The 20,113-nt window shown below is 43.6% G+C and overlaps 1 protein-coding gene and 1 pseudogene across 1 annotated transcript; both read left to right on the top strand.

Moving 5' to 3' along the window:
* Positions 1-10,109: 10,109 nt before the first annotated feature.
* Positions 10,110-10,280, top strand: LOC143770691 (U2 spliceosomal RNA; annotated as a pseudogene).
* Positions 10,281-16,544: 6,264 nt separating this feature from the next.
* On the top strand, positions 16,545-18,433 carry LOC143768131 (uncharacterized). The gene is made up of 2 exons (XM_077256817.1): positions 16,545-17,907; positions 18,024-18,433. Exons 1-2 carry the CDS (start codon positions 16,854-16,856, stop codon positions 18,431-18,433), a joined length of 1,464 nt encoding a protein of 487 aa, XP_077112932.1. The 5' UTR covers positions 16,545-16,853.
* The last annotated feature ends 1,680 nt before the right edge of the window (positions 18,434-20,113 follow it).

Raw genomic sequence — 20,113 nt, 5'->3', positions numbered from 1 at the left:
GGTATAAGAAGATGGAGGAGGAAGAAAAAAGGAAAAAGGAGGAGAGGAACCGATTAGAGTTATTAGAAGAAGAGAGGAAGAGAGAAGAAAAGAAGAGAGAAGAAAAGAAGAAAGAAGAAACGAAGAAAGAAAATCAGAAGAAAGAAGATCAGAAGAAGGATGTTTTGGAGGAAGGAGCAAAGGGGAGTGAGGAGAAGGAGAGTTGTCCCCCAGGAAGTGAAACAGCGAATGTGCAAAGCGATGCTAAATTAGATGATATGAAAATACAAGCAGGGGATGTTGTTGAGGGGAAAGATGGAACCTTACCTTTAGGTGAGCCTTTGACTTCTGGGTCTCTGGCCGCGGATCTGTTGGGTGTTGGCAACCCGATGGATTGTTCGGGGGTGACTCTGAAAAGAAGAGTAGTGGAAGAAGGTGATGAAAATACGATATGTGGAGGGAAAGTGATAGCCATTGAAAAAAAAGAAGAAGTAGATGTAGCAAAAGACATTGAGGTCTCCTGTTCGTCATCGGATGAGCTGGAGATTGCGGCCTTTACTACTTCAGATGAGGGCGAGGGGGAGTGCCCTAAGATTAATACACGAAGATGATTCACTTTGCTTCCCTGAATGTTCAGGGGTTAAATAATGAACATAAAAGAGTTGCTTTATATAATTTTTTAGAATTGGAAAATATGGACTTTATTTTTTTGCAGGAATGTAATTTAAGAAAGTCTGTTAATTATGATTTTCTTAAAGAGCATTGGAGTGGGAAGGCTATTTTTTCAGGAGGAAATGAACATAAGAGTGATGGTGTTGGTTTTTTGTGTAGTCAACAATGGGAGATTGTCGACTATGAGGAAATATACCCGGGGCGGATTTTAAAAGTGGTGGTTAAAAAATCAAATCTGACAATTAAGTGCTTTTGTGTGTATGCTTATCCTGCTAAAAGTAGAAGGTGTGAACTATTTGAAATTTTACAGTTGTTTTTAACTGGGTCAGAACCGATTATTGTTAGTGGGGATTTTAATTGTCATATAAATAACAAAAAGGACAGTTCAGTTGCTTTTTTAAATGGGGTTTTATCTGCTTGCAATTTACAAGATGTCTGGGTTGCTTGTGGGAAAAACAAGGATGAAGAAGTAACATGGGCAAGTAATAGAGCCCGGTCTAGAATTGATTATTTTTTTGTATCTACCCATTTTAAATGTGACTCTTTTAAATCAGAAACAAGCTGCTTTTCAGATCATAAATTAATAAGATGTGTTGCTGGTTGAAAGGAATTAGAAAATAGGCAATCCACACATTGGAAATTAAACACTTCTCTTTTAGATGACAGAAGGGTAATTTTAGAGTTTCATACTTTTTATAAGAAGCTGAGTTTGAAGAAGAGGTGTTTTAAAGATTTGTTTAAGTGGTGGGATTTTTTTTAAAAGAGAAACTAAACTTTTTTTTGTTAAGGTGGGTAGAAGGAAAGCCAGAGAGAAGAGAGAACAATATCGGTTACTAAATGCAAAATTACATTGTTTTTATACTTTTAGGAATAATGGGGATAGTCTGGATGAAGAAATTGAGTGTGTGAAAAGTCAAATAGAAAAAATTTTACATGAGAAAGGTAAAGAGATAATCTTCAATGCTAGGGTGAGAACTTTGGAAGAAGACGAAAAATGTTCTAATTTTTTCTTTAAAAAAATAGTAGGGAAGAAAGATTTTATGGAGAATATAGAAGGTGAAGTTGTGTTGGAGGGGAAGATTAAGAAAGTGGAAGATTTTTATACGGACTTATTTTCTGAGAAAACAAGTGATGATTCTTTAAAGGATTATTTTTTGAATAATTTGAAGTGTTCTTTTTCTGAGGAGGGGAAGAAGTTTTTAAATAGTGTTTTTACGGTAAATGAGCTATGGGAAACAATTAAAAGCTGTGCGAACTCTAAAACCCCAGGTATGGACGGTTTGCCTATAGAATTTTATAAGACTTTTTGGAGTGTTTTAAAATAAGATTTGTTTGAGTTGTTTTCTAAAGTGATGTCTACATGTTGTATTCCAGGGTCGTGGGCAGAGGGTTTGATTGTGTTGCTTTTTAAAAAGGGGGAGAAGAGTCTTATTAAAAAGTGGAGGCCTATAACTCTTCTTAATACTGATTACAAGATTTATGCAAAAGTCCTTGCGAATCGTCTGAAAAAGGTGATTGCAATGGTTATTGGGGAGGATCAATCCTGTGCTGTTCCTGGGAGGAAAATTACTGACTCGCTTTTAATGGTTAGAGATGTGATATGGGATTTTAAGGAGAGGGGACAGGAATTAGCATTAATTACATTTGATTTTGAAAAGGCCTATGATAGAGTGTCGCATTGCTTTTTATTTGAAGTTTTAAAGAAAATTGGTTGCCCGGGTGATTTTATTAGCCGTAATTAAGTGTTTGTGTGATTCGTCGTTTAGTAAGGTGTCTGTAAATGGGTTTTTATCTGGGAATATTAAGGTGTGTTGTGGGGTTAAACAGGGCTGCCCGCTGTCTCCTATTTTATTTATATGTGCAATAGAGCCTCTTTTAAGTACTATTAGAAATGATAAAGTGGTGGATGGTGTGTTTTTACCGGGTAATAATAAAGTGCCTGTGAAACTTGTTGCATATATGGATGATGTTACAATATTTGTGAGGAGTATGAGGAGTTTTAACAGAGTTTTAAGGATGGCGGAATGGTTTGGTGGTGCTTCAGGCTTTAACCCCTTCACCCCAAAGCCTGTTTTCACCTAAGTGACACGGCCAATTTTTACAATTCTGACCACTGTCATTTTATGAGGTCATAACTCTGAAACGCTTCAACGGATCCTGGTGATTCTGAGATTCTTTTCTCGTGACATATTGTACTTTATGATAGTGGTAAAACTTCTTCGATATGACTTGCATTTATTTGTGAAAAAAACAGAAATTTGTCGAAAATTATGAAAATTTAGCAATTTTCAAATTTTTCTTTTTTATGCCCTTAAATTAGAGAGTTATATCACATAATATAGTTAATAAACAACATTTCCCACATGTCTGCTTTACATCAGCACAATTTTGGAAACATAATTTTTTTTTGTTAGGGAGTTATAAGGGTTAAAAGTTGACCAGCGGTTTCTCATTTTTGCAACAAAATTTGCAAAACCATTTTTTTTATGGACCACCTCACACTTGAAGTGACTTTGAGGGGTCTATATGACAGAAAATGCCCAAAAGTGACACCATTCTAAAAACTGCACCCCTCAAGGTACTCAAAACCACATTCAAAAAGTTTATTAACCCTTCAAGTGCTTCACAGGAATTTTTGGAATGTTTAAAAAAAATTGAACATTCAACTTTTTTTTCACAAACTTTTTACTTCAGATCTAATTTGTTTTACTTTACCAAGGGTAACAGGAGAAATTGGACCAAAAAAGTTGTTGTACAATTTGTCCTGAGTACGCCGATACCCCACATGTTGGGGTAAACCATTGATTGGGCACATGGCAGAGCTCGGAAGGGAAGGAGCGCCATTTGACTTTTCAATGCAAAATTGGCTGGAATTGAGATCGGAACCCATGTCGTGTTTGGAGAGCCCCTGACATGCCTAAACAGTGGAAACCCCCACAAGTGACACCATTTTGGAAAGAAGACCACCTAAGGAACTTATCTAGATGTGTGGTGAGCATTTTGAACCTCCAAGTGCTTCACAGAAGTTTATAATGTAGAGCCGTAAAAAAATTAATATTAATTTTCACAAAAAATGATCTTTTTGCCCAAAATTTTTTATTTTCCCAAGGGTAGCAGGATAAATTGGACCAAAAAAGTTGTTGTGCAATTTGTCCTGAGTACGCTGATACTTCATATATGGGGATAAACCACTGTTTGGGCGCATGGCAGAGCTCGGAAGGGAAGGAGCGCCATTTGACTTTTCAATGCAAAATTGGCTGGAATTGAGATCGGAACCCATGTCGTGTTTGGAGAGCCCCTGACGTGCCTAAACAGTGGAAACCCCCACAAGTGACACCATTTTGGAAAGAAGACCCCCTAAGGAACTTATCTAGATGTGTGGTGAGCACTTTTAACCCCCAGTTGTTTCACTAAAGTTTAGAATGTAGCACTGTGAAAATTAAAAAATCATTTTTTCTTTCCACAAAATGATGTTTTAGCCCGCAATTTTTTTTCCCCAAGGGTAACAGGAGAAATTGGACCACAAACGTTATTGTCCAATTTGTCCTGAGTACGCTGATACCCCATACATTGAGGGGAACCAATGTTTGGGCACACGGCAGAGCTCGGAAGGGAAGGAGCGCCGTTTGAAATGCAGACTTAGATGGATTGGTCTGCAGGTGTCATGTTGCATTTGCAGAGCCCCTGATGTACCTAAACAGTAGAAACCCCCCACAAGTGACCCCATATTGGAAACTAGACCCCCCACGGAACTTATCTAGATGTGTTGTGAGAACTTTGAACCAACAAGTGTTTCACTACAGTTTATCACGCAGAGCCGTGAAAATAAAAAATATTTTTTTTTCCACGAAAATTATATTTTAGCCCCCACGTTTTTATTTTCTCAAGGGTAACAGGAGAAATTGGACAACAAAAGTTGTTGTCCAATTTGTCCTGAGTACGCTGATACCCCATATATGGGGGGGAACCAATGTTTGTGCGCACGGCAGAGCTCGGAAGGGAAGGAGCGCCGTTTGAAATGCAGACTTAGATGGATTGGTCTGCAGGTGTCATGTTGCATTTGCAGAGCCCCTGATGTACCTAAACAGTAGAAACCCCCCACAAGTGACCCCATATTGGAAACTAGACCCCCCACAGAACTTATCTAGATGTGTTGTGAGAACTTTGAACCCCCAAGTGCTTCACTACGTGGCACTGAAAGACGTGGCACTGAAAGACGTGGCACTGAAAGACGTGGCACTGAAATATCGTGGCACTGAAATACGTGGCACTGAAATACGTGGCACTATGACTGTCAGAAAATGTTCATTAAACGGTTAGGGGTGAGTTTAGGGGTAGGGTTAGGGTTTGGATCCCTTTATCACCTTGGTGGTGGGTGACTTTTCAGTGTGTGTTCTGGTTTTTTTCTATAAAAACGCATGCGTTTTTTACGCAAACAAACGCGTTGAGATCGGATGCCATGTCGCGTTTGGAGAGCCCCTGATGTGCCTAAACAGTGAAAACTCCCCAATTCTAACTGAAACCCTAACCCCAACCCTAGCCCTAACCCTAGTCCTAACCCTAGCGCTACTTTCACACTAGCGTTTTTTTGCATACATCGCAATGCGTCGTTTCGGCGAAAAAACGCATCCTGCAAAGTCATCTGCAGGATGCGTTTTTTCCCCATAGACTAACATTAGCGACGTATTGACACACGTCGCAAGCGTCGTGCGACGGTTGCGTCGTGTTGTGGCGGACCGCCGGCAGCAAAAAACGTTACATGTAACTTTTTTTGTGCCGACGGTCCACCATTTCCGACCACGCATGCGCGACTGGAACTCCACCCCCACCTCCCCGCACCTCACAATGGGGCAGCGGATGCGTGGAAAAACAGCATCCGCTGCCCCCGTTGTGCAGCGCTTGCACAGTATGCGTCAGTATGTCGGGCCGACGCAGCGCGACGGCCCCGTACCGACGCTAGTGTGAAAGTAGCCTAACGGGAAAATGGAAATAAATATATTTTTTTAAATTTTATTATTTTTCCCTAACTAAGGGGGTGAAGAAGGGGGATTTGATTTACTTATATAGCATTTTTTTGGCGGATTTTTATGGTTGGCAGCCATCACACACTAAAAGACGCTTTTTATTGCAAAAAATAGTTTTTGCATCACCACATTTTGAGAGCTATAATTTTTCCATATTTTGGTCCACAGAGTCATGTGAGATCTTGTTTTTTGCGGGACGAGTTGACGTTTTTATTGTTACCATTTTCAGGTACATGACATTTTTTGATCGCTTTTTATTCCGATTTATTCCGATTTAGGCGGAATGAACAAAAACCAGCAATTCCTGAAATTCTTTTAGGGGGGGCGTTTATACCGTTCCACGTTTGGTAAAAAGGATAAAGCAGTTTTATTCTTCGGGTCAGTACGATTACAGCGATAACTCATTTATGTAATTTTTTTATGTTTTGGCGCTTTTACACAATAAAAACTATTTTATATAAAAAAATAATTGTTTTTGCATCGCTTTATTCTGAGAGCTATAACTTTTTTATTTTTCTGCTGATGATGCTGTATGGTGGCTTTTTTTTTGCGGGACAACATGACGTTTTCAGCGGTACCATGCTTATTTATATCAGTCTTTTTGATCGCGTGTTATTCCACTTTTTGTTTGGCGGTATGAGAATACAGCGTTGTTTTTTTTTTTTGTTTTTTTTTACGGTGTTCACTGAAAGGGTTAACTAGTGATATAATTTTATAGGTGGGGTCGTTACGGATGCGGCGATACAAAATATGTGTACTTTTATTGTGTGATTTTTTTAAAATTTAGATAAAGAAATGTATTTATGGGAATTTTTTTTTTTTTTCTTTATTTAGGAATTTTTTTTTTTTTTTTTTTTACACATGTGGAAATTTTTTTTTTTTACTTTTTTACTTTGTCCCAGGAGGGGACATCACAGATCGGTGATCTGATAGTGTGCACAGCACTCTGTCAGATCACCAATCTGACAGGCACTTTGCAGAGGCTTGCCGGCACCTGCTATGAGGAATTCTCAGCAGACGCCGGCAAGCAGGGTCATCTCATGACCCGGAAGGAGTCCCGCGGCCATTCTCCGGTGGGAGAGCGCAGGGAGCCCCCGTCCCTGCGCGATCCCCCTCTATCCCGCTGTCACTATTGACAGCGGCATCAGAGGGGTTAAATGCCCGCGATCGGCGACAGCGCCGATCGTGGGCATTGCTGCGGGGTGTCAGCTGTCATATACAGCTGACACCCGCACCCGATCACCGCGGCGCTCAGCGTGAGACCGCAGTGATCGGCACGCCGTACTAGTACTGCGGCTGGCATTAATGCAGTGCCGGCAGCGCAGTACTAGTACGGCGCATGTCGCGAAGGGGTTAAGGTTAACTTTGAAAAATCAGGGGCATTATTAATTGGAGGTTTTAACATTGATGGGTGCTGTAGACTTGTAGTGGTCTCGGAGTTGAAAATTTGAGGGGTGTTTTTTTCATCAAATTGTGGAAATGTAAAGAATTGGGAGTCACTCTTGGAGCGTGTAAGAAAAAAGATTAGTCTGTGGAAATTAAGATGCCTATCGATGGAGGGGAAGATTTTAGTGATAAGACAAGTTCTTTTACCCTTGATTTTATATGTTGCCGTTATTTTTATGCCTCCAAACTCTGTGATGAAGAAGATTATTAAGGAGTGTTTTAATTTTTTCTGGGGCGCAAAGATGGAAAGGGTTAGAAGAGAGGAGTTATATAAAAAGAAGGAGGATGGAGGGAAAAATTTCCCAGATATTAGAAGATTTTTATTTTGTAAATATTTATCCTTGTGTCTTAATGTTCTGGTTGGGGGGAATTCAAATTTAAAGGCTATCATGACATATAATTGTGGTTTTTTCATTAGAAAATACAAATGGTGTGTGTTGGATCTGAAGAGACTAGTGTTGAGCGATACCGTCCGATACTTGAAAGTATCGGTATCGGAAAGTATCGGCCGATACCGGCAAAGTATCGGATCCAATCCGATACCGATACCCGATACCAATACAAGTCAATGGGACTCAAGTATCGGACGGTATTCCTGATGGTTCCCAGGGTCTGAAGGAGAGGAAACTCTCCTTCAGGCCCTGGGATCCATATAAATGTGTAAAAGAAAGAATTAAAATAAAAAATATCGCTATACTCACCCTCCGACGCAGCCTGGACCTCAGCGAGGGAACCGGCAGCGTTGTTTGTTTAAAATTCGCGCTTTTACTTGGTTACGTGAAGTCCCGGCTTGTGATTGGTCAGGGCGGCCATGTTGCCGGGACGCGGACCAATCACAGCAAGCCGTGACGAAATTACGTCACGGCTTGCTGTGATTGGTCCGCGTCCCGGCAACATGGCCGCCATTAACCAATCACAAGCCGGGACGTCATGGGAGGCTGGACACGCGCCCATTTTAAAAAGCGCGCGTGTCCAGCCTCCAGTGACGTCCCGGCTTATGATTGGTCACGGCGCCATGTTGCCGGGACGCGGACCAATCACAGCAAGCCGTGACGAAATTACGTCACGGCTTGCTGTGATTGGTTAATGGCGGCCATGTTGCCGGGACGCGGACCAATCACAAGCCGTGACGTCATGGGAGGCTGGACACGCGCCCATTTTAAAAAGCGCGCGTGTCCAGCCTCCAGTGACGTCCCGGCTTATGATTGGTCACGGCGCCATGTTGCCGGGACGCGGACCAATCACAGCAAGCCGTGACGAAATTACGTCACGGCTTGCTGTGATTGGTCCGCGTCCCGGCAACATGGCCGCCATTAACCAATCACAAGCCGTGACGTCACGGGAGGCTGGACACGCGCGCTTTTTAAAATGGGCGCGTGTCCAGCCTCCCGTGACGTCCCGGCTTGTGATTGGTTGCGCCGCGGTCAACCAATCACAAGCCGGGAGGCTGGACACGCGCGCATTTTAAAATTTTAAAATGGGCGCGTGTCCAGCCTCCCGGCTTGTGATTGGTTGATCGCGGCGCAACCAATCACAAGCCGGGACGTCACGGGAGGCTGGACAAGCGCCCATTTTAAAATGCGCGCGTGTCCAGCCTCCCGTGACGTCACGGCTTGTGATTGGTTGCGTCTCCCATGTGACTGCGACGCAACCAATCACAAAGCCGGGACGTAATTTTAAAATCCTTAAGGACCTGAAATTACGTCACGGCTTGCTGTGATTGGTTGCGTCGCCCATGTGACTGCGACGCAACCAATCACAACGCCGGAACGTAATTTTAAAATCCTGAAGGACCTGAAATTACGTCACGGTTTGCTGTGATTGGTTGCGTCCCGGTCACATGGGCGGCACGCAACCAATCACAAGCCGGGACTCACGTAAAGGAAAGAAAAGCGCGAATTTTAAACAAAGAACGCTGCCGCTTCCCTCGGTAAGGTGCAGGCTGCGTCGGAGAGGTGAGTATAGCAATATTTTTTATTTTAATTCTCTCTTTTACACATTTTTACATTAATGTTGTTTCGATACCGATACCCGATATCACAAAAATATCGGATCTCGGTATCGGAATTCCGATACAGCAAGTATCGGCCGATACCCGATACTTGCAGTATCGGAATGCTCAACACTAGAAGAGACCCCATAGATGGATACCACCAGAACATTATTTAATTTTAGAAAGGATTATAAGAGAGTTTAATCTAGCTAATGTAGGAAAAGATATTTTAATTAATCATAGGAAAATTTTACGTTTTTTGGAGAATAACAGGTTGATGTGTACAATAGAATTTTTTTCATCCCAAGTATCGAAAGAAATATGGCTGTGTGTTAATGTGCCTTTTGTGCTAAATGAGCAGAAAGATTTGTTATGGGGTATTGTTAAAAAGTGTCTTCCCACTAAGGACTTTAATCATAGGAGAGGGCTAGTGAGAAATGCTCAGTGTCCGAGATATGGATGTATAGAGGATGAGACGTGTACATATCTTTTGGAATTGCGATTTTGCACAACAAGTATGGAGGAAGATTAGTACTTTGGTGGGTGTTTTAAGTGGCCTTAGGTCTTTTGACTTTAACCTGGTATTTTATGGGATTGGGATAAGAAATATTGATTTTAAAATTGTTTGGTTAATAATCTCTGTGACTAAAATGGCATTATGGAAATGTAGGAATATTTTATTGTTTAAGAGGACCGTATTATCTGTAAATGATTGTATTAAGCTTGGTCTTAGTTATTTATTTACATATTATTGGAAGGATAGAAAAGATGAAGGAGTAGAGGAAGCAGATCGAATATGGAGACAGAAAGAATGGAATAAGATTCTTAATTTGTAATATGTCGGTCTTAATGTTTTTTGCGTATTCCTACTTATTTTTGTTTCACGATGATGATTTCTTGGTTTTTGGTCTTAATCCTATGGAATATGGAATGACATAAAAAACATTTTAATTACAAATCTGAGTGAAATAATAAAAAAAAAGAAAAAAGAAAAGAAAAATTAAAAAAAAAAATCTGTTCTTATCAGTTTAATATCTGATACGTCCCCTATTTGGGGACCATATATTAAATGGATTTTTTGAACAGGGAGATGGAAGAAGAGCTTGCTCTGTCCACTCCATGCATTGACCCGTTATTGCAGTATCTCCGGGAACAGTGCACTCCTCCTCTGATCCAGTTTCTAAAAACAGATTGATTTGAAATCAGCGCAAGTTGTCTTTTAACCCTTTATGTGAATTGATTTCAGGGTCAAAGAAACACTTTTCTCATGCCAAATGTAGCATTTTGTTTGATTTCTCTTGACCAGTTGCAACATTTTCTGTGCCTTGCCTGGCCTTGCGTTCACCTATGTATGTCAAACATTGCATTGCATTCAATATGCAATCAATCAATCAATTTGTCTTTACTGGTTGCTGCAACAGGTGTGTTAAGATGTAGGCCTCTATTAGGCCTTTCTTACAGTGTTGCAAATATACTGTGTCGTCTACACAACTAGGCCCCTGCTGTCAGCACTTGCTATTAAAATTGAAGTATCTAATGAGTAGTTCTGCCATACATACTGCATTTGTGACCGCATGAATTCTTTTTTGAAACATTGTCTCCCTCTTGTGGACCACCGACTTTTCAATGCGGTGTATTATATGCATTTAAAAAAAAAAAAAATTAGTAAAAATGATGCCTGTGCTGGTCTTGAATATGCTTGTCTTGTCCATCTACACCTGTGTGAGTATTCTAATGCATTTTCACCAACCAGGTGCGCTGCCTGCAGTAGATAGAATCTTAGCCCGGAACATTCATGTGCTGTCACAATGGGGCTGGCTGGAGGGTGTTGTCAAAGTAGGCGGAGTTATGCAGATTCAAAACGCGTCGTGCACAGCTTGAACGAACACACACACACAGACACAGCAGAACTGTCATTGAGAAGGCCTCCAGAGTTTCTGAAAATGTCCTCCCTGTGGCAATCTTTGGCTCTGTCTCCACAATGGGTTTTGGTTGTAGGCCCTGGTGCGGCCCACGTGGCACAGCGTGTTCAGGATCGCTTCTCGGCCTTTTGGCTAAGATCAAGTGCAGTGGCTTGATTGTTGCTGTACTTGGTCTGGTCTGAGGTGCCCAGGGTACCCGGCTCCTTGGCCTGGGGGGATCGCTGCATCTAGCGGTGTGGCTTCACCCCCCTGCTGCTATTGGGGAGTCGGATTAGTCCCTGGGCAACGAGGAGTGATCAAATAGGCGGATGTCTGTGTCTTCTGGCCGGAGATTGCTAGAAAGATAAGACAAGATGCCGGCTGAAATCAACTACGCATCGGGTGAGACCCGGATGAGAAATACCATTCGTATTGAGGTGGACGAAGAACATCAGGAGCTGAAGAATCGGATGTACATCACCAACACCGTCCTTTTGGGATTCCTCTGTGTGAAGCCTGACGAGATCTTTTGCTTCCAGGATCAAGAACAAAAGGGTATTTATACGCTAACCTTCTCTAATGCCTCTGTTTGCAAGACAGTTCAACACTATGCCCGACTACATGCCAACGAGGAGAGCCTGGACGGTCTGAGGTTCTGCCTTCTCTACACTGGAGCAGAGGTCCAGATAACGGTACACTGTTATAACTCTTTTGTTTCTTTGGAAGACATAGAGACTTTCCTTAAGAAGTATTGTACTGTTGTTACCTATACCGGACCAGTCTTTAACAAGGTTGGTTATTGGAACGGGAAGAGGAAATTTCTGGTGCAATTTAAAAAGGATGAAGAGGGCTATGGTGGTGAGGCGCACCCCCCTTCCAGCTTCCTTATCGGGAAAAGTAGAGGGTACCTTTTCTATGCTGCCATGCCTTTCCTTTGCAGGAAGTGTGGTGTTTTTGGCCATGTCCAGGCCGACTGCAAGGAAACCCGACCCCGATGTAAGAACTGTAACCAACTGGGTCATGAGACCAAGGACTGTGAGGCAGAACGGACCTGCAATTTGTGTGGAGGAAAAGGTCATGTCTTCAAGGGGTGTCCCAGCCGGGCCCCACCTAAAAGTTGGGCAGATGTGGTTTGACAGGTGAGGTCTCAGCGGCCCCCTTCTTCGGAGGGAGTTGGTTTTAAGACCTCTGTCTCCCAGGCTGTCCCGAAAGGGGCACCTGGATTGAGGTTGCCTGTAACCCCGACAGGGACCTCAGGAAGGGCGAGCGAAAACAGTGGGCATAGCTCATCTCCGGATGGTCCAGGACAAAATCCCCTTGCAATACCACCCGCAAGTCCTGGTAATGCTCACTGTAGGCCAAGCCTTGGGGATGGGCTAGAGCCACCAATGTTAACCCAAGGGAAACCCGGTACAGGCTCCAAGGGGATAGATGGCACAGCATGCACTCCGTCGAGTGTTAAAAAGAAGGGCGAGACAAAAGGCATGGATGACGGGCCCAAAAATGTGCCTGAAAAAGGGCCCATCATCCAGGCCGCCAAATTGTTTCACAGGATTTCGCAGGATAAGATGGAGCAGGCGAGTCCGGCAAAGTTCCAGGAGAGTCCTGACCAGAGTATCTCGGAGGTGATGGATATGTCAGAAGTAAGGAAACGGACGGCCTCGCAGAGCCAGGAGGAGGAGCCATCAACGATAGTCCAGGATCCAGTGTCCCACCTGCAGGGTCCATCTGCCAAGGGTTCCAGAGGTCCAGAGGATACTGCTTGCAGCCACGATGACGGCGCCAAGGGCCGAGAACCAAAGGGGAAAAATGTCAAGAGCGGAGGCCTCAACGTGAAAAGGAGGGCAGCCTACACAAGCTCTGGAGAAGATTCTGCCAGTGGGGGGCACGCCGTGCTTCTGTCCCCCTAACGGCCGTTATAGGGGAATTCAAGTCCCCGGAGGAGGTGGTGAGGGATTCCAATCTTATTCAAGACTATAACAGTGATAATGATAAGATGCCACCTTGACTTTAAAAAATGGTCCCGCTTCGTATACTCTCACTTAACGTGAGATCCTTAAAGAGTCCAAGTAGAAGGGCTGCTTTATTAAATTATATTGGTTCATTATCATTTGACTTTTGTCTTCTGCAGGAATGTGGCATAAAAAATAGCGTGGACTATAGCAGCCTTAAAAGGGACTGGCATTACGGTCAGTCCATTTGGTCAGGTGCTAATGACAACCGCTCTGCAGGAGTGGGGTTATTGTGTAAGGGTCATAGCACCACTATTATATCAGTGACTGAAATAATGCCCGGTAGAGCAATTTTAGTTCATGTGAATTTTAATGGTCATGTATTGCGTATTTTAAATGTGTATGCTTCTCCTTCTAAACAAGAAAGATCTGAACTGTTGGAAATCCTGCCCTTGTTCTGTGTGGGGTCGTCTCCTCTGCTGGTAGGTGGTGATTTCAATTGTGTTATTGCAGGAGAGCACCAGCGGGGAGGTGACCCCAACAGGAAAAATGATAAGACTGCTTACCAGCTTAAAATTTTTTTAATTGATTTTAAATTAAAAGATGCCTGGAGGGATCTCAGTTCTGGAGACCAGGGTGATACATGGTCTGGGCGGGGAGTGAACTCCAGGATTGATTATATCTTTTTATCAGAGGGTTTTAAACTGGCAGATTTTAAACTTTTTACCAATGTTTTCTCAGATCACAAGCTCTTATCTATAGATTTAGAAATAATTGGTGAAGCCAGAACAAAAAGAGGTGAGTGGAGACTTAACGCCACTCTACTAGATGACCCTCAAATTTGTCAAAGCTTTGTGCATACCTACCAGCACTGGCAGAAAAATAGAAACCCCCACGAGTCTGAGCTGTGCTGGTGGGAGGACACAAAGGGAAAAATTAAACATTTTTTTGTCAAAGCTGGTAGGCAAAAAGCCAGGGAAAGGAGGTGGTATTATGCAAATATGAAAACTAGATTACATGCTCTCCTCAAGTTAAAGGGCTTGGGGATAGATGTGGAGGTATATGTAACTGAGCTTAAAGCTGAGATCCAGAAATGCCTGGAACAAAAGGGGAAGGAAATAATATTCCAGTCCCGTGTCCAGGCGCTGGAGCAAGATGAAAAGTGCTCCAGGTTCTTCTTTAAGAAGGTTAATGACAGAAAAGACCTAATGTCAGATTTAAATGGTGAAACCACTATAAGTGGGATGTTGGGTGTTGCTTTTAATTTTTATCAGGATCTTTTTAGTGAAAAACAGATTGATGCTGCCTTTTTATCCAGTTGTCTTAATGTTCTAAATTTTAAACTTGATCTTTTAGACCAGGAAGTTTTATCCCGTGATGTAAATATGGAAGAGCTTTTTACTGTTTTTAAAAGTTTTTCTGCAGCAAAAGCACCTGGATCTGATGGGTTACCGGTCGAGTTTTATACAAAATTTTGGAACGTGCTAAAAGAGGATATGCTGGTTTTATTTACGGAAGCTTTTAAGGTTGATGTGTTGCCCCCCTCATGGGGAAAGGGGAGGGTCACGTTGCTCTTTAAAAAAGGGGAGCGCAATAATACTAAAAACTGGAGGCCTATTCCCCTGACTTAATGTCGATTATAAAGTGTTGGCGAAAATAATAGCATCTCGATTAAGATCTGTGATAGATAAACTGATACACCCAGACCAAGTTTGTGGGGTGCCAGGTAGGAGCATGGCGGAGTCCCTTAATACTCTCAGGGACGCTATCTGGTACTCCAAGGTAAGAGAACAAAAACTTGGGATATTGTCATTAGATTTTGAGAAAGCTTTTGACAGAGTGTCACATGAATATTTATTTGCTGTGTTAAAGGTAATGAATATCCCTGAATTTTTATTAAGCTGTGTTAAATTATTGTATAGGTCTTGTTTTAACCAAATTTTAATTAATGGTTTTTAACAGATGCTGTGGAGTTAAAATCGGGAGTGAAACAGGGCTGCCCGCTGTCCCCCCTCCTGTTCATATGTGCAATGGAGCCCCTTTTGTGTTCGATTCATAATGACAAAGTGGTAAGAGGGGTTCCGGTTCCAGGAGGGGGGGGCAGGCAGGTCAAAATATTAAGTTATATGGATGATGTTACGGTTTTATGTGAATCTCCTGCCTCCCTGAGAAGAGCTCTGCTACACACCGCCTTCTGTCAGGCATCTGGGTTTAAACTTAATATGGAAAAAAGTTAATGCCTGCACATGGGAGAATGGGACTATGCTCCCACCCCAAACATATGTTTTAAACAAGACCATATTAAAGTATTAGGGGTTGTTTTTAATGCGGATCTCAAGAATGATGCCAACTGGGATAATGTGATAGTAAAAATGGAGAAAAAAATCTCATTTTGGATGTTGAGGAACTTGACCATGGAAGGCAAGGTATTAATTATAAAAATGATTCTGTTACCAATTATGCTGCACATTGCCATGGTTTTCCCACCCTCTGATCTGTATATCAAACGTCTTACCCGTGTATGTTTTACATTTTTATGGGGGTCTAAGATGGAAAAACTGAAACGTGATTTTATGTACAGAGATTGTCTTAATGGGGGAAAAGGGGTTCCTAACCTTTTTATGTATTTTTATGTGAAATTTTTCTGTTTCTGTTTTAATATGATGCAAAAAAATGGCGTTTTTAGTTGTTTTTTTAAAATATGCTGTTGGGATGTTATTTAAAAAATGGTTTAGATGTCCATTGAATACACCTGTATTGTTGTGTCCGCCAAAACACTATGTTTGTATTGAAAAAGTAATCAGGGTTTACCATCTAAAGGAAGAGGACCCTGCTATCTTAAAGGACCAGAAAGTCTTGTCTGCCTTCATTAAAAGGAAAGAAGGTGTGATTCCGGTTCCAACTTTTCTCATGCCAGGTCTAAAAAGGTATGGAGGAACGTGTATGGAAAATACCTTGCAAATAGCCACAAAGACTTGACTTGGGCCATAGTCCACCAGTGCCTCCCCACAAGAGACTTTCAGCATAGGAGAGGCCTGGTGAGACAATCCATATGCCCAAGATCCTCCTGTACTATTGATGAGAATGTTTTGCATATTTTTTGGAACTGTCCATTTGCACAGGAGGTATGGAGGAAAATAGGACTCTTGTTAAAATGGATTTGTGGACTCAAAGATTTTAACTATTTATATGTATTTTATGGACTTTTTACTTGCCCCTCAGCTAAACAACAAATTGTATGTTGGAAAATAATAAACTGTATCAAAAGCGCCTTATGGAAAATAAGAAACATCTTACTGTTCAAACGTGAAATTGTTGATGCCACAAATTGTGTAAAACTTGCTTTGTCAGAAATGTATGTATATTACCTAAAAGATAAAAAAGACTTCGGTCTAAAAGAAGCTAATACAATGTGGGGTTTTTACATGTGGAATGTTTTAATTTTATGATGGTTTTACTTGTAATGTTATATAATGTCTTTCTGTAACTGTATTGTTCATTATTTTTTTTCTAAGAAAAGTAACGGTTTCTTTGTAAAAATATTTAATCGTTAATAAAATTTGTTGTAACCGTATCTGTTCTTATCAGAACACAGAGCTATGATCTGCACTTGACGAGAACGATCGAACTCGACACTGAAGAGCTGCGGAGACCTGCTGACATCGGGAGGAGGAGAGATCGGATATCGGTTGGAAGACGAAGCTCTGCAAGAAAAGACTTGGAGAAGAATCGGGCTGCCCTGAGGAATCTTCAAGAAAGAAAACCAGCGAGACAGGGACCTTTCGGGGAATCTGTCCAGGAAAAGACAGGAGAAGAATCTGCACTGCTCCACCCCTTCCGGGAAGAGTTCCAGATCCGGCTCCAAGAGACACCTGCAGGAGGAATCATGGCAAGCACGGGGAAGAAAGCCGGAAAGAACCTGGAGCAAGGGACCACCACGAAGGCCCAGCCGGGGGCCTCTTCTGCCCCCAAGGACTCTGCCTCCACTGCCGGCCAGCAGAAGGGAACCCAGAAGCCTCGCCGGGAAGCTCCAACTCTGGAGCCCTGGATGAGGCAGACGGTGGCCCTGAAGCTCAAGGAAGTGGATGGGAGGGTGCCGGACATGTCCCCGGACGTGTTCAGCCAGAAGATGCTGCTGGAACGAGGCTTCTCGAGGTCGGAAACCCTCTGCGTCCAGACCTTCTTGACGGGGATCTTCTTCGTCACCTTTGCCACGGTGAATGCCTGCAGGAGATTCTGGGAAATGGTAAGTGCAGAGGGTTCGGACCCATCTCTCTCTGCTTTCACAGGTAGCTGCCCTATCCAGAGGGAGGAGAGGAGGATCACCATCTCAACGCGCAACCCGCATACCCCAGGTAAAGACATCTGCACCTTCCTGAGACGCTTCTGTTTAGTCGTGAGGGAACCAACCCACATCCTGAATGGCTGCGGCTTCTGGACAGGTAAGTGGTCAGTGACTGTTAGGCTTCACAGGGACCCGGCTTCCTCGGACAGACTTCAGCACCTACCCCCAACATTCTCCTTGGGCAACTCCTATGGCCTCATCTACTACCCGGACATGCCACGCAACTGCAGGAGATGCGGCAAGAAAGGGCACGAGATGAAGGACTGCAAGGAAGATGCCTGTAGGACTTGTCGTGTGATGGGACACAGCTCGAAGGACTGCCCGAGGAGGATGTCCTGCAACTTGTGCGGACTGGCGGATCACATGTACAAAGACTGCCCCAAGCGACAGAGATCCTGGGCATCGGTGGCTGCGGGGATCAATATCTGGGGGACTGTGTTCCCGACGCCCGTGGTGGCCAAGGTCGCTACGGCCAAGGCCCCAGTGGCCATAGCCCAGGCGACCAAATCCAGGGCGGGCAAGGTGTCGGTGACCGGGCCCCCAGCGGTGGTCCCAGTGGCCCCAAAGCCCAAGGAAAAGAAAAAGACAAAGAAGGGTAAGAATACCGCCACCCCTCTCCTAACCCCCCACCTGTCACCCCCATCCCATCCCTCCCCACTCCGACCACCCCTACTGAGGCCTCCACCTCCACTTCCTTTCCCTACTCCTCAGCAGGTGTCCTTTCCCCTGCCCCGGCAGCCACACTACCCCCCCAGACCATGGTTGAGGCGGAACTAACATTTTCTCCAGCTGCCTCAACCTCCTACGAGGAGAACTTTCCCCCTCTTGTCTCCCCAGGTCCAATCCAGAGAAAGAGGAAAGTGGAGATCAGCCCCACCGCTGAAACCTCCACCAAAAAGATGATAATCGGGTACAAAGGCGTGGAGGAAGACACCCTCTCAGAACAAGAGGAGATGGAGCACATGGTTGAAACCCTGGTGGCTGACTTAGAGGAGGAGGAGCTGACGGTCACCGAGTTGGAAGCCACGCTGCTCGATCGGATGGAGGAACAGGGCCTGGTGGAGATTCCATCACCGGCAGTAGTCATAGAAGAGGACCCACCCGACCAGAGTGGTAACTAAGGTGTATCACCTGCACTAACTTTTTCACTTTTTCCCTTCAATGATGGCTAATATTAACTTATTTTCCATTAATGTTAGGAGCATCAGGGACAAGTTCAGACGCCAGACTGTTTATGCTTTTCTTACAGCTCAGTTGTGTGATGTTTATATGTTACAGGAATGTTCCCTTCCCTCCTCTAGGTCCTTCAAACATCTGGCCCGGGAGTGGTCCCTGTTGTGGATTCTGTTTGTGGGCTCCCTCTGGTGGTTACTGCTGGTACTGGGTGACTTTGGTGGGTTGCGGCCTTTGGTTTCCACCTGTCCATCAGTGGCTGGGTGTTTCCTATTTTACCTGGCCTTTCTGTCATTTCCCTTGCCGGCTATCAATGTATTCAGATGTGCTCTGTTTGGTTCCTGCCTACCTGCTCCCAGATCTTTCAGGATAAGCTAAGTGCTGATTTTCAGTTGTTCGGTTTTTTGTCCAGCTTGCTTATTATGTCTCTATGCTAGCTGGTAGCTCTAGTGGACTGAGGTTCTCCCCATGTGCCATGAGTTGGCACATGGGTTCTTGTAATCTCAGGATGGTTTTTTTGATTAGGGTTTTTTGCTGACCGCTCAGTCCCCTTTTGTATCGTTCTGCTTTCTAGTTTACAGCGGGCCTCAATTTGCTAAAACTATATATATCATCTCTATGTGTGTGCCTTCCTCTCATTTCACCATCAATACATGTGGGGGGCAACTATATCTTTTGGGGTTCATTCCGCTGGAGGCAAGTGAGGTCTTTATTTTCTCTGCAGTGCTAGTTAGCTCTTAGGCTGGTGCGTGGCGTCTAGAACCAACGTAGGCACGCTCCCTGGCTATCTCTAGTTGCGTTTGTCAGGCGTAGGGCAGCGGTCAGCCCAGGTTCCATCACCCTAGAGCTCGTCCGTAATATATTTGTACTTTGCTTGTCCTGTGCTATCCCTAGCCATTGGGATTCATGACAGTATAGCCGGCCCACAAAGTGTTAATTGTTTGGGCTGAAGCAGGAGAAAGAGAAGTGTTTAAGGGAAATTTTTTTTTTTTTTTTTTTTTCCCTTCAGAGTTTTGCTGCCTAGCCCTTAATTGCTGTCTAGCTGCTTCTTACCTCCTCTTAACCCTTGAATGGCTCTGATCTTAGCTGTTTAACATGGATGTCCAGAGTTTGGCTTCCAGCCTGAGTAATCTCGCGGCAAAAGTTCAAAACATACAGGATTTTGTTGTTCACACTCCCATGTCTGAACCTAGAATTCCTATTCCAGAGTTCTTTTCTGGAGATAGATCTACCTTCCTGAATTTCAGGAACAATTGTAAATTGTTTCTTTCTTTAAAATCTCGCTCCTCTGGAGACCCTGCTCAACAGGTCAAGATTGTAATATCTTTCCTGCGGGGCGACCCTCAGAATTGGGCATTTGCATTGGCACCAGGGGATCCTGCATTGCTCAGTGTGGATGCGTTTTTTCTGGCATTGGGATTGCTCTATGAGGAACCTAACCTGAAGATTCAGGCTGAAAAGGCTTTATTAGCCCTCTCTCAGGGGCATGATGAAGCGGAGATATATTGTCAGAAGTTTCGGAAATGGTCGGTGCTTACTCAGTGGAATGAGTGCGCCCTGGCTGCAAACTTCAGAAATGGTCTTTCTGAGGCCATTAAGGATATTATGGTGGGGTTCCCTACGCCTAC

Source organism: Ranitomeya variabilis, chromosome 4 (assembly GCF_051348905.1).
Source record: "Ranitomeya variabilis isolate aRanVar5 chromosome 4, aRanVar5.hap1, whole genome shotgun sequence".
Classification (NCBI taxonomy): Eukaryota; Metazoa; Chordata; class Amphibia; order Anura; family Dendrobatidae; genus Ranitomeya; species Ranitomeya variabilis.
Note: the sequence above shows the minus strand (reverse complement) of the source record. Positions and strands in the feature narration are given on the sequence as shown.

Excerpts from the sequence above, each read along its gene's own strand:
- LOC143768131 (XM_077256817.1), top strand. The coding sequence starts at position 16,854 with ATGGCAAGCACGGGGAAGAAAGCCGGAAAGAACCTGGAGCAAGGGACC. Across the intron at positions 17,908-18,023 it reads AAAGAAAAAGACAAAGAAGG|CAGGTGTCCTTTCCCCTGCC; the intron begins GTAAGAATACCG and ends CCTACTCCTCAG.